Genomic DNA, 14,973 nt, shown 5'->3' on the forward strand with positions numbered 1-14,973 from the left:
AGATCATATTGTAGTTTCCATTATTAGTGCAGCATTAATTTAGGTAAGCATCAGCTACTAATCTTTTTGATAGAAAGTGCATGAAATATTGTTTGGAATTATTGTTATTGTTTTAAAAATTAAATCACTAATTTGAAAACTAAAGAAGGAAATAATTAATATGCTGTTGACAATGATTACCTTTATATGGGAGCAATATCCATAAAGGCTGTTCTGCTAAAGGTTTTGTCTTCACTGAAGGCTGCAGCGTGGTGGTAGACACCAAAGCTGGCTGTAGTGGGCTAGTTCCTGCGGTGGGACACAGACTCATGTCAAGGGTTAATCTACCCTTGCTGTGAGCGGTGTGCCTTAGCAGTGCTAAGCCCCAGGTTCCCAAGGCTGGACTGACCTTGAAATCTACAGCCTAAACGTACTTGAGAGCTTGGGGCCTGGTTTTTATAGGTACTTAGTCTTAACTTCCACTGATTTTTAAAATTTAAGTCAGTTGATTTAGGTGCCTAGAGATTTTTGACAATCCACTCTTACATGCTTGCGTCATTTAAATAGTTTGGATACAGAGACAACATCTTATCTGAGTGCAAGCTTTGGCATTTTTACATTAGATGAGAAACTCCTTTTTTTATTAATTCTGAGCTGGCTTAACATGCTAGTAATCACGTACATGATAGGCAGCTCTCCAAAACATTGCTGCTTTGTACCGAGCCGTCAGGCCAAGCCCAGCCTTGCCAAGCTCCCCGGGAGGCCCCTCCGTTGCTCCCCAGTGCACCAACCAGATGTGCCTCCCCGACCAGATGTGCCTCCCCGGAGCTGCTGCAGCATCAGCCCTGAAGGGATGCTCCAGCCAGCCACCCCTCCGCCCCGCGCGCTTCCATGTAGCCTGAAGTGGCCCCCTCTTCTCTGCAGACAAAACCCCTACACTTTTTAAAGGCCACCAAAGCACCAATTGTAACAGGTTCCTTTCAGTATTCTTCCTTCAGTGACCAAGGGCTGTGGGTCCCTGCTTTATTTTTTACTTTGCTTCATAGTAAATTTTAATGGATTGTCTTGAACTCTCTTCACAGCTAGTCATGAGCTGGCAAGGCTCTGAAGACCACCCGTAGGCCTATCTTTCCACATGCTCAGTGGCATCTGCCTCCTACCATCAGCCTTCAACATCCACCGTATAGAGCAGTTGCAGGGAGAAAAAGCAACGTAAACATGCTGACAGGGTAATAGTGCTCAGTGAGCGGAGCAGAGAGGGAACCAAAGGTCCAGGCTCTCTAGAGCTGTTGTCTCTGCTTGGTACAGCCTTCTGTTAGCAAACAGAAAGGTGTTCCAGTCAACAGAGTTTACAGACATCTGAGATTTTGTGATCTATAAATATTAGCATAACTTATATACTCTATAACTTAAAGATCGAACACATTTTTTTTTACATAGATCTAATATTTGTAGAAAGCGCTTGGTTAGCCATTCAGAAAAGAACCTGTCCCCCTGAAACAATTCCTCTTATGAGGAACTGGGATACCCTAGCAGCAACATTTGGATTTGTTCAATAGTGTATAGCGTGTTTATCTAGGAGAGAAATGTGAATACAATTTATTTGTATGAAAACTACTGTGAAACGTCGTGAATTTTATTCCATGTTTCAGTATTGTAAAGAGTCTGGGGCACAAGAAATGATAAATTGGGGTTAGGGTCATCTAAGAGGGCTGTTTCACCTCCCCATCTTTACTGATGGATTTTAGTTTGGCTTGAAGAAAGGCAATGTAGCAATTTCTTTATCTGGAATTCAGTTGGACGACCTTTCTGTCCTGCTTCATATATTTACAGCTTGTATCCCTACCCACCTGTCTCCTGCAGACAACTAAATACCAAGTTTTGATTACGCTCCTGCTTTTGTGCAGATTTTTCCCACCCCCGTCGGCCAGACTTCCGAATGCAGCTTATTTGCAGGCCTGGCTGATGCACGTCAGCTGTCACTTTTGATATCCTGCTGGTCTCAAAAGCAAATGTAGCAGTCTTACACAAATTCGCATTCATACTTCAGAGCATTGGGGGCTTTTTTAAAGAATCTTCATGACCCCCCTGGATTAATGGCTCTTACCCTTAGTTCATTTTACAGTAGGGAACCAGGAAATTGAATAGATTACCCTGTTAATCATGTGAAGGTTTAGTTCTTAAGGTGCAGAAGTTTTGGCAACAGCCTTGCAAATGGTGCAACCATAGGGCAGATGTGCCAGCTGTGTCAGTGTCCGCATATCATATAGAAGGAGCAAACCAAAAGTATATTGGCATCAAGACTGAGTTGGTAACTTGTGTCCCTCTTGATACTGGCGTGTTATTGCATCTTCTGCCTGAAGCTATTCTCTCTCAGCAGCTTATGGGACAGAGGAAAAGGGAAGGTATTTTGGAGCACCAGAGGAGACCCCCCATACCTGTTTAGCCCTTCAGGAAGCTGTATGTTTTGATCCCTGTAAATTGGAAGGATTTTTGCTGCAGAGTTTTGAAACAGGCTGAAGTCTGGTTTTGGTTCTGGGAGGAGATTCCACTTTCCTGTCGCTGTTCTGTTAGAGACAGTAACACTTCATGTATGCAGCTTCTCAGCATTTCATAGATGAAATAAACTATGGCTATTAATGGTTATTCTTGTTAATATTCATTATTCCTTTGCTTATAAAAATAATTTTATTTTAAAATCTGCCACTGGCCACTTACAAATATAACTGCTTACCCTTCTATTATTAAACGAAAATTATGCATTGAAATGACACTGGCAAATGTGTTTTTGCTTTAATGTTGCTTTTTGCTAATGAATGTCATCTTAACAGAGGAGTAATGGCATGATTTCCTCCAGAGTGCCAGCAGCCTAAAGAAAGTTATGTACGTGGTATTCTCACTCATTCCCAATCAGTGGAAGCCCTTAGTAGCCTGGACTGACTGTCACCCATGGTGTCAGCACTCGCTCTGCCTGCCAGTGTTTGCAAATGAGACTGTGAGGAGGTTTTGAAGACTGAGATCCCCAAAAGAAATAAGCATTTTTGATTCTCCTTTTTCTACACTGTCTGATTCCTTTCTGCATGTGAGGCTAATTGCTCTTGTTTACGGACAGTAGAGGTAACTGTAACAGAGGGATGTTTTTAAATTCTAATAAACCACTACTAATATACTGTTTGTGTACTCTTAATCCAAATTACTCAGTAGCACCTGTTCATTTCACCGTGATGTTGCTAGACCCTTAGCAATTCCTGGTTTTGATAACCAATAGTTAACAAGTAAGTATAAGTTTTAAAAGAATCTTCATGTTCTTTTTAGTTTAGCTGGGATTGGGAGGACTTTTCTAATAATGTTTTAAAGACTATGGTGGTTGACTTTTTGCTGATCTTCTGCTTGTTTTGTGACCATTTTCATTGACGCGTTTCCTTTTTCCTACAGTTTCCTGGTTAGTTTTATGGTTGATGCACGTGGGGGTTCGATGAGGGGTAGTCGCCATCATGGAATGAGAATAATTATCCCACCACGCAAGTGTACAGCACCAACCCGCATCACCTGCCGCTTGGTAAAGAGGCATAAACTGGCCAGCCCACCACCGATGGTTGAAGGAGAAGGATTAGCGAGTAGACTTGTAGAAATGGGGCCAGCAGGGGCACAATTTTTAGGGTGAGTTGTTCTATGAATTTAATTGTTTACACTCATGTTGCATCTTTCATTTCTTTTATCCTGTGGATCTAAGTAGTTAAACATTGACTCTACCTCATTTGAGCATGTAAGATAGGCTACTTAACTTGAAATATTAAAAAATACCAACCTGCCATTCCTTCCAAAAAGTACCCTGGTATTTTAAGGGGAGCTTTGCCTCTACAATGGCTGCAGGGTGGAGCCAAAGGTAAGGAGAGCCATGAAAAGGCCAGGTCCTGCCCCCATCTACTCATGCAACCTGCCTTTGAAGTCAGGAAGAGTCACACGCCTATAACCCAGAACAGGTTCTGACCCTCTTGCTTGTAGAGTATTGGAGAAACATCACTGTCACAAAAAAGTGCCCTAAAGTCACCCACAAGGACCCAAACATTGAGCTCTGTTCCCTATGCCATGGCATGTGCATGGCTCCTGCCAGAGTTGCTGGGAGCTGCAAGTTATCATCCTGTGGAGCAAAGCCACTGAGAGCAATGGTGGAGCACTTACTGTAGAGCATCAAGTAGTACAAAGGCTAGAAACTGACTTTTTTTTTTAAGCTTAAAATAGGGGAAACAATCCACTATGATGTGGCGCTTTTTTTCCTAATTATAAATTTTGTTCGTTACCATGAGTGGCACCCTGGTGTAAACTGCTGGTTCTGTCGGGAATGACAGCTTGTTCCTAATTTCCCCTTCTCGTTTCTCTTCCTGCTGCATGGATGTTATTCAGTAAACTGCATCTTCCTAACACTCCTCCCCCTCTAAATGAGGGCGAGAGCATGGTTAGCCGAATCCTGCAGCTTGGTCCACAAGGAACAAAATTTATTGGGTAGGATATGTACGGAAAAGATACAGAATGTCTACAGTTTTTCCTTTGTTTTCAATTTTTGTTATTCCCATTTTATTTTCTTTTTAAGTTTTCGAAAGCTTTCAGTTGATTTATGTCACTGAAAGAAAATCATAGTGGCTTGATTTAATATAGCTCTGCTACTATCTTGTGCTTATAGGCATGTAAAATTCACTGCCAGCATTCTGCTTTCATAACTTATGTGCTTTTGTAATTTTTTAAATTTGAAGTGTTTCAACTGCATCAAATACATTTTAATACACAGTGACAAGTCCTTTAAGTTCAACCCTGTGGTAGAGAAGGTATTTACAGGCCTTGAGTGAGTCTGTTTTGGGAAGAGCATTTGTAAAATGTGATTGCATAAAGTCTATTATTTATGAAAGATCATTTAGAAAAAATGTCATTATAAAGCCAAGTATGCTACCCAAAGGAACTGCAGCGTATAGTCTAAAAATGTAAGAATGTTTCCATACATTTTTGACTGTTGTTTTCAAACCATATTGTGAAATTTATTGCATTAGGTTTTCAAAATATTGGTGAGTGTTTGGTGTTCCAAACCTGTTCAATACCTTCTCACTGAGTATTCTTGTTAAATGTCATGCACAAAATTGTGTGGTTTCTAAATATTTACAGAGACAGTATCTGAACTATTAGCCTGCAAAGATTGTACCATAGCATTTGTTTTCAGTTTGTACTCTTTTTGAACTGGAGAGTAAATATCTTAAGCAATGTCTTTGAATTTTTTGTATTTACTTGCTGGGCACAATGGGAGACAGCAGCTACATTGCTATTTCTTGTAAAAGGACGTGAGACTAGACTAATAGCCTGGGTGTTCTTAAAAGCATCTAAAATATATATTAATTAAACTGTCTTTTTCTATTTTCATGGCAAAAAGTACTATCTAACTCTTGTCCCTTGGTATTTAATGTGAAAACTGGGCTTCCAACTAGTTTATGTTTTTCCTCATGATGGCTGTTGTGATTTCCATGCTCAAGTAATTGATTAGTTAATGCACCCAACACTTTGCAGGTGTACAGTACCATAGAAGTGCTGCATACTTCTCCCATCATGTGATGCTACTTTTAACTGAGTTATTACGAAGCAGTGAAATCCTTTACAACCTCTGTAGGAAAATAATGATACTGTCTATTTAAATGTCTTAAAGCTGCATAATCCATAATTGTTCACCTACTGTGTGATTTCGGTCGGTTTGTCTTAGCATACTTTAAAACGCATATCCTGCCTGTGAAGTGTTTGGCAAAAGTGTCTGTTTTGTTAAGGAATGGCACACGAAGTGAATGGTGGTTTCTGTCGGTTGTTCACAATAACTGTTCAGCAATGCACTTGCAGTCCTCTGTTGAAGGTACATTGTCTGGTGACAGGTGTATTATTAACCACCTTATCATTCCCTTTCCTTCCCTCCAAAGTGTTTGACAGTAACTAATATAAATGTGGTCATGATGTTGCTCAACTCAGAGAAATCCGTTCTGAAAGGATGTAAACATTCCCCAGTGATGTTTACAGTGCTGGTGTTGCAGCTCTGATTTTGGGCGTGAGAACCAGAAAGCGAAGCTAATGAGAAACACCTCTTGTGTTTCACAGGAGCTACATCAACAGAGAGCCAGAGAGCGCTTTGAAAAGTTTGGAACTTAGTTTGAAGTTTAAAACCTTGCATGCACAGTTCCTGCTGCAGTCAATAGCTGTTGCATGCATTTCGATAGCTGGACTGTTTCTGAACTGACTTTGCCCCTTTAAATCCCTTGAGCCAAATCCAAATTTTGACTATGCTAATGCCAATTAAAAGTCAGCGGTGCTGTGTGTGCTGGAGGCAGGTTGGTTCACCTATATCCTGGGATAAATGAGCAGGGAGAACTCTCCTTAGCAAAAGTTGTCACGATTTTTTCATGTAGGCAGCTGTTTCAGAGGATTTACATTAAAAAAGAGCTATATATGAATATTTTCAAGTTATCTATTACTTATAGTTTAAATGATAAAGGATTGTGCAGCTTTGGCAATTAAAAACATTTTTACCATAACAGTGCTAACTATTTAAAATGACTGTAGTTTTCTTAAGGACTTAACGCCCATAGGAAATTAAGGGCAGTGAGGAGATATAGGATTAAAAATAATACGATTCCTTTTTCTCTAGCCCTGTCATAGTGGAAATCCCACATTTTGGATCAATGCGAGGAAAGGAAAGAGAACTAATCGTACTTCGAAGTGAAAACGGTGAAACGTGGAAGGAGCACCAGTATGACAGCAAACATGAAGACTTAACCGAAATACTCAATGGCATGGATGAAGGTAAACATTTTCTCAAAGTTTTAGCAAGCCTTACGTTTGTGCAGGCTTGCTAACACGAGCAGACTAAAGCAACCTAAAGTAAAACAGTGCAGGGGACATCTGACTTTGGGGAATACAGTGTGTGTTACATATTAAACTAATGGAAAGAGTATAAAGAGAAATTGTTCAGCAGTGGCCTGGAGACATCCTAAAACGAGTGGTAAGTTTTGGTCTGAAGTCTTGCCAAGTTTAAGCAAAGTTGCACAGTTGCTTTACAGCATGAAGTTGAGAATAACATCCCAGCTGGAGGTAAGCATGTTTCTGCTGCTCAGGCAGGGCCAGGTGAAGGTCATTCCAAACGAACGACTAAGTGTAAATATCAGCTATATTAGACATTCCCACAGATGCAGACCTCAGCCCGTAGACCGTTCTTCTCTGAAATGGTATTGTTAGAGGTTGCCTCCCACAAATGCACAACCTGCCTTCCTGATGCCCATCTGGGAAGTCTGGCTCCCTTGTTTTGCTTGGACATTGCTGTTCATGTGAGAGTCCCTTAAGATGAGAGGACTCAGCTGTACACAATTCATCAGAAGCTGCTGTGACAGATGGTCCCTGCAGACACATCGTGGGCAAGGGCAGGCTGGAGTTGCAGTGATCCCTTGGCACCACTGCTTTCTTTTCTTAGCAAGTATTTTTCAGTACTTGTACTGATAAACCATTGCTTGAGCCCTTTACATCTGTGAATGAAAGAGCTTGTGGTTTCGATTTTGGTTTTCTTTAAGGGTTTGTCCACCAGATTTTCTCTGGATAACCTCCTACAGAAAATCACAGTGTGATGGGGTACAAGCTGCAGGAAAGTTCTTCCGTTACCAGCAAAAGCATTGGAAGCGAATGATCAGGCTGTGGATGGCAGCTATGAGAGGTATCTGTGAGCAGACTCTGCCTTTGATCTTGGCCTCTCCTTGTTTGAAGAGGGCAGCCCCAGCAAAAGGCATGCTTTGAGAACATGGAGAGTAGTGCTGTTGTGAGGGGCTCCCTGGATGTCTGAGATTTAGCATTTTTACTGATTTCCTGGTCATCTGGGAATGGGAACAGCAGAATGGGCTTTTGTAGTATTTCCACTTCGAAGTACCTGAACTGCACATGAGCTTGTGAAAATACAGAGCAATGGCAAAGGTTTGCTTGTTGTACAATGATCCATCGTAGCTATTTATTTTGAAATAAATATAATAGAACCAATCAAGCAGTAGGGCAGAAACACTGCAAATGTTGGGTCAGTGGGTTTGGAAGAATACAATAAACCTTATCACAGAAGGGTACCTAAAAGCAGCAGAACAGGCAAAAGAGTGACCATAGCCCAGGATAGTATTGCTTGGGGAAGAATTACTTCAGGATTGAAGGCGGTAGCTGCAGCCTTTCTGAAGAAAAATCTCACCACCACTCCCTCCTTCTCTGTGCAGTAGCATGAGATAGGGAGTAATGATTTGGCAGTTGGGTAAAATATCAGTGCCTTGTCAGTGGTGAGGTAGTCAGAACTGATCAGCAGCATGCTTACTTGCTTCATGTGCTTTCCAAACTGAGCTTAGTTCAATTTTGGGATAGGAAATCTGGGCACAGAACCACTGTTCTAAAGTGCTCCAACTTGCCTCACTTATGAAAGAGCTCTCCAGAGTTGCCATATGGATAAAGTCACATTTTGCAGAGAAGACAGCTCAATAAATAAAAACACTTTGAGAGAGGTGGTCACGAAGCCCTCGGTACTTAGAGCCTAAAATAATAATCTTCACAATTTGGAGTCAGAGTACAACTTTCTGATTTGTTGATGGTTTTAGGTGATTCTTCCCTTCTGGGGAGCTGCTGTTTGAGGTTAGTGGGTATATGTACAACCAGTGAATCACAGAAAGTGTGATGGACACTGGACTATTCCCTTAGAGGGAAAATATTTGACACCTTAAAAGCCAAGCCACAGAAATGCCTTTTACCAATCCAGGCAATGATTTATGAGAGGGAAAGGAGAAAAAATCCTGCAGACACACCCAGAGCATTTTGTTGATTATTCATTCAGTTTATTTTAGCTTAATCCTTCTCTAGTTAGGAAAACAAAACAATAAAACCCCCATACATTAAAATAGTACGAGGGTCTTGACAAAATTCTGCTCCAGTTAAATGACACCTTTTCTGTGTAAAAGGTCTTCCAAGCAATGACATAAAATTACAAATTTGTGGAATTGAGAGTGGGTTGGTTTTTTTCATGTGAACTTTTACTGGTTTGTTACAAAATACCACAATTAGACTTGGCTCTGAAGGAGTGTCTTGCATGTCAGAAGCCATAACTTTGGAAGAAGTTTTATTCCAGGTATGAACCAGGCAGAAGCAGTCTTTAACTGAAATAAAAAGCAGCCATGTAGTCAGTTATTTCCAGAAGTTCAGTGTGTCTTTGCAAGAAAATTCACCTGCACAGTCATCTCTAAATGCTATAACGCTACAGGAGTCCCCGTTTTTCTATTAAAAGCAGCTGGTCCATTTTGTGTTAAACCTGCTGTGATTCACTAGTTCTTTCCTACCTGTGTAGTGAAGGAGGGCAATCAGACTTTTATTTCTAGCTCCTTAATACGCTGAATTTTTAAAGATGCAGTTTGCTTCTGTTTTGTTTTTCCTGTTTTGCCCTTCCACTTGGCTAGCAGGGATGAGAGCGAGGACATCTTTGCTCCTCCTTGGGGACTGCTGCAAACCCGCCTCTTCTTCACTGGAAGTAGCACCATCTGCTGGAAAACCTCATCTCAGACTCAAAATAATCCAGAGCAGGAGGCAACACTTCAGGGCACTAAATGCAGGATTAAATAACAGCAGAACTTTGCTTTTATTATCATGAGAGATCAATGAACTGGGATGTAAAGAGTCAGTTTTTCTTTGGTGCCGCCAGGTTTCTGCTTAAATAGGTTTTGTTCTAAAGAGGGTGCTGTACTTAGGCAAATATAGGGAGGAGGAGTATGGGGAACATGGCATTTTTAGGAAGAGAAGGAGTTTGGTTCCAAACACAGAGGGTAGCAATTCACAGCTCTCGACCATATTACATTTATTTAAACTTGAATCAAGTAAAATATATTTTATTTTATTTTATTTTATTTTTTAGGAAGAAGCTCTCTGTCTTGTAATTGGTAAATAGGTTATGTTTTCAGCCAGGCTTCTTTTAGATATAACGTGTTTGCTTTTTACATTCCTGCACCCTTTACAGGTACTTGTAGACAAATTGTAGGCATAAATGCACACACTGGTGTAGCTAATCTTCTGACAGGCATTTGCAAACTAGTCAATGAGCCAAGAAATGCAAATATTTGTGGCTACAATATGCTTGCAGCTGCACAGTGTAATTTCAGATGGGAAGCAGGAGTTTTTACATAACTACTTCTTTGAATCTATAGATCAAACCAGAACGTGACCTTGTTTATGCTTGAAGTTTAAAATACCACCATAAATTGCTCTGCAGTGATTTTGCCACACTTCCAAGAAAAGTTTTTAAACATACTGCTGTTAAACTTCATGTTGTGAATGGCAAGATAAAAGACTGCGTAAAAATAGACAAAAGAGCACATAAAGGACATAGCCTTATTTGAGGATGAGACCTCCTCGTGGCACTGGGAGCATCTAGTTATGTACGAGGGTGGGTCTAGCTACCAGCATTTTAAAGACAAGTCTCACTGCCCTCAGTTTCTCCTTGCCCCTTCCCGTGTGCTCTTTCTGCCTCTATCCATCTCCTGTACTTTTCTCCATGTGCACACTGCCTCCTGGGTGCCCCACTTTTAATACAACAATTTCTTAATGGGCACGTCTCTGTATGGGGGGAACTGGTATCCTATGCTCGTCCCACCTTTCAGTCGCTGCACAGTGACAAGGTCAGCTCCACTCTCGCCAGTATTGCAGGAGGGTTGCAAAACTCAGAGAGCTGTTCAATCTGCTAAGTACAGGTGAGATTTGCTTTTTCAGTGCTAGCAAAACTCTTTTAAGGCCCTGGTAAGGGAAATCAGATACCAGAACACACAAAGACACCTCTGAGCTCATGAAACAGCCAGGTGTTCTGTGACTTCTTTTATTCTGTTTCCAGTCAGAAGACACTTGCTCTGTGTTGCTTTGCCTGAAAGTAAAAAAGAAAGGTATTAGACGTGGGGTAAATTTGACCCACAGCTGCCTCTCACCTGACAAAACTGGTGGGATTGCTTTCCTTGACCTGAGCCACCCTATGTGAGGTCCCTCTCTGACCTTGGAGGACAAGGCTGGGTTTCTCTTCTCCTGTCCAGGAACCTTAACGTAATGCTCATGTGGCAGCATGGACTAGAGGGTGGGGAGGAGTGATCTTCCTTTCCTCCCTCCTTTCCTTCTCTCCATCTCCTCTCTCCTCCATCACTCCCACCAGCCACCTTAAGATAAGTGTACCATATACTTGGGTGGCAGGGGAAGACATATATGCACAGAGTATTGACAATACCTTTCTCTTGACTTACTAAAAATTAATGGCCATAGGTGTTCTTTGGGCTGTTGGCACCAATCTGGGAGACAGTGACATCAGGACACTGTTCCCAATTCTGCCACTAACCTTTCTGCTTTACCTCTCTCTGCTTTGCCATCCCTATCTGTAAGATGAGGTGTATAACATACTTCTCTGTGGTTAAAACACCCCCACAAAACCCAACCAACCAACCAAAAAATCCTTTGAGGTTTTTAATTGAAACACATTGCATAGGAATGAAGTGTCAGCAGCTGAGGGAAATAGTAATGATGATCGCTCTTTCTGTAAAATGCATGAGGTGTGTTCAAGAAATGTGACCTCTCCCAGGACTAGTTTTCCCTGTTTCATTAATTCTGTCATGCTAACGCTGCATTTCTCATGGCAGTCAGAGAGGTGGTTTGATCGCTCATCATCTTTTTTTTCTCTTAGAGGGCAACTTCATATAGAAGCTTACATATGTATTATCCAAACATAACCTACCTATATATAGTCCAACTCCTCTCCATGCCTGACTGTTGTTCTGCTACTCTGAGCTTCACATCATCTTCCTCCTCTGAAGGAGAGTGCCTGCCAGGCTCAAAGAATTTTGAAATGTTCTTACATAAAACACTGATTTTCTACTTCAGGAGAATTTTAATTATCATTCTTCTCTGTGAGCATTTTACAGAGGGTTTAGTCTCTAGCAACAAACAGGAGAATGCATAGGATTTACCAGTCAAGATCATACCTGCCTGGGAGTTTAAGAATCCAGTTTGTCTCCCGCACAAGCCACTGCTTCCAGAGGCTGCAGGCAGAATATCTAATTTGAGGGCTTCAGATATCAATCTCTGAGTCAAAGTAAATGCAAGCTGACATTATGATAAGAAATTATCCTCTTCTGGTAGGTACATATGATCCACAGCAACACTGTGCAATTAATCCAAATTACCTGCTGAACGTTTTAAAGTGGAAAAACTGACATTTTACCAAATTTATATTCTAATTCTTTTGGAGCTGTGTTTGAGCTTACACGTTCGGAGGAGGAAAATGTCTCAGTCGCATAAAGAATTGTACAAGTGTCTTTTGTCTTGGTACCATTTCTGGTCTTCCTGCCTTCTCTTGCAGCATCTGATAGAAATGTCATCTTTCAAGGAACAAACTTTCCTCTTTAGGTATGTGGTGCTCTTTTTAAGGAGGAAAGTGGAAACTTGTGGAGTGCTGGAATGAAACCCAGTTACAATAGCTAAAAAGGCCGACTGCAAAAAATTACAGAAGAAATGCATGACAGTTGTGTAATTTTCTCCATTTGTGAATAGTGTTTATATCACAGGGATTTCACTAGTGCGTATGTATTCACACACTGATACAGTTGCATAAGTAGTTATATTTGTCACATATCATAGAGGTTTTCCTCAGTGCACATATGTCTATGTCATCTACTTAATTAGTTAATAGGGGTAGGTACTCCATGCATCTTTCTAAGCCCTGGTGACCCTATGAGCTGGCAATGTGGCCGAGAGCACTAATTGTTGATGACCTGTTTCTGTCCCAGTTGTCTCTGAGGGTACGTTAAGTTTCTCTAGGAACTGAGGAGCACAGTGCAGTTATTTTGGGGCAGATACCTGAATGGCTGAAAGCCTGGTGTGGGAAGGGATCCTTGCTATGCTTTCATTGGTAGTGGTGGCAGAGCGAGCTCTGTCACATCCACAGTTTGCCAGAGAGCTCAGTGTCTGGTCAGGATTACATGGATGCCTGTCCGGGAGATAGCTTTCTCAAGTGCCTTAGCTGGGCAAACTCTGGATTGCACACCTGGCGTGAAGTTAGGTCATTCATGAACTGGGATTTCCTGTGCGTTTCTGCATGGCAGAGCTATATGAGGGAACAGGCTGGAAACAAATGGCTTTTGAAGGTGTGCACAGAAAAATCAGCGCGCTTGTGTACTTCCAGATATAGCTGAGAGAGGAAAGAAGCTTGACCATCTCCTTCAGGCCTCCTTGGACTTCCACGCTGTGTGACAAACCTGCCACCTTACAGCAGCTGCTGCTGCAGAGATTGTCACGCCCTGGTGCTTAGGGGTCCTGGCAGATCTGTGTGTCTGGTGCTGTTGGCCCTCATTGTCAAGATGTATGCAAAAGTTCCCAGAGCAAACCAAAGCTAGATAATTAATAACACTGAATATTTTTTTTTTCTCCTGTGGTAAATAAAAAAAAGACTTCTCAAGCATTTTAAGGCATATTCAAAATCTCACACTCACAGATGTGTCTGGTATGAACGTGGGCAGGTAATGCCTGAATGTTTTAACTGTCTTCTCCCACCAGAGCTGGACAGCGTTGAGGAGCTAGAGAAGAAGCGTATCTGCAGGATCGTCACAAAGGATTTCCCTCAGTACTTTGCAGTGGTTTCGCGAATCAAGCAGGAGAGTAACCAAATTGGCCCAGAGGGCGGGGTGCTGAGCAGCACGACGGTGCCACGCGTCCAGGCATCCTTCCCCGAGGGTGCTCTAACCAAAAGAATCCGCGTGGGGCTCCAGGTAAAGGTGCCCTCGTGTTCATATCCGCAGCGTCTACAAGCACACCCTTGGTCCTAATGCATGAGGCTTGCAGCTAGGGAGCCTGCTGCTCCTTACTAGTGGGTTGCAAGGCAGGTAGTATTCACACACACCTGGGATCTGAACTGGCACGTGTCTGCCTGGGCACGCTCGCGGCCTCTCAGTGTGCCACGGTACAGGTCCTCCTCCCTGTGGCAAAAGCCCAGCTCCCCTTTTATCATCACCTTGAGTATTGATTAGCATCTGAAGAATGGAGAGAAAAGCAAAGACCTGGAGCCACCACAGCCTCGGTGATATTGTCTGCCATCTTCCTGGTGGCCGCAGCTGCCAGCAGCTAGGAGCTGCACAGCCGCCGTGCGGTGCCAGTCTCCTGCAGCCAAGTAGCAGCTTGTGATTGGTGTCGCTGGGCTGCCCTTTGCCATAGGAATGTGTTTGGTAAGGATTGCATGCAGCTGTTTGCCAGCTGTTACTGGGTCAAACACCTCCCATAGACATCTGTTGTAGCTTAGGACATTCACCATTGGTGTTTCTAGCAGTGGGCGCAATCTGGGAAGAGCAAATAGCTTAAACTCTCCTTAAACAAACTGCACAGAAAGTGGAGAAATATTCTGTAGGAGGTATCTTTTTCTTTGAGTTCTGTTAATTATCACTTAAAATTACTTAATAACCTGACAAGTCTGATGGGTTCGTGAAATAGGGATGCCGGTTTGGATTTCAGTGCTTGGAATTCACACTGGAACATTTCTGTTAATGATATTTCACATCTAAAGATGATTAATCTTGAGAAAATGGAAGCTCTGCTATTATGGTTATACAGCTGCTTTTCCAGAGCTCTCCAGTGTGAAGGAAGCATGACGTCTCCATATTCCGCACTGTGACTTCTGAGATTGCAATGTAGCTACATATTCTATGCATATCAATACATTGTGCAGTTCAAATAATGCAGCAGGTTGAAATAGACTTGAAAGCTTAAAAAAAAAAAAAAAGGCAAATGGATACAAAACCCTGTTTCCCATAAGATGCCTGTCACTTTTGAGTTCAGGTCTTACGTGACAAAACCAACAAAAATTCTATAGCATTTCTTCCCATGTTGGTTATTTTTCCTTTCTTCTCATATAAAGTTAGGAAACCTTTCAAGGCACAAAATGGGGGTAGAAAT

The 14,973-nt window shown here is 41.9% G+C and overlaps 1 protein-coding gene across 1 annotated transcript in view; it reads left to right on the top strand.

Moving 5' to 3' along the window:
• The window catches only part of ANK3 (ankyrin 3), a 212,148-nt gene that overhangs the window by 151,086 nt on the left and 46,089 nt on the right, over positions 1 to 14,973 (top strand). Inside the window, exons 27-29 of the mRNA XM_075025511.1 lie at positions 3,415 to 3,639; positions 6,650 to 6,804; positions 13,585 to 13,796. Coding sequence (XP_074881612.1) covers positions 3,415 to 3,639; positions 6,650 to 6,804; positions 13,585 to 13,796 — 592 coding nt within the window. The remainder of the gene's footprint in view (positions 1 to 3,414; positions 3,640 to 6,649; positions 6,805 to 13,584; positions 13,797 to 14,973) is intronic.

Source organism: Buteo buteo, chromosome 4, assembly GCF_964188355.1.
Source record: "Buteo buteo chromosome 4, bButBut1.hap1.1, whole genome shotgun sequence".
In the NCBI taxonomy this organism is placed as follows: domain Eukaryota; kingdom Metazoa; phylum Chordata; class Aves; order Accipitriformes; family Accipitridae; genus Buteo; species Buteo buteo.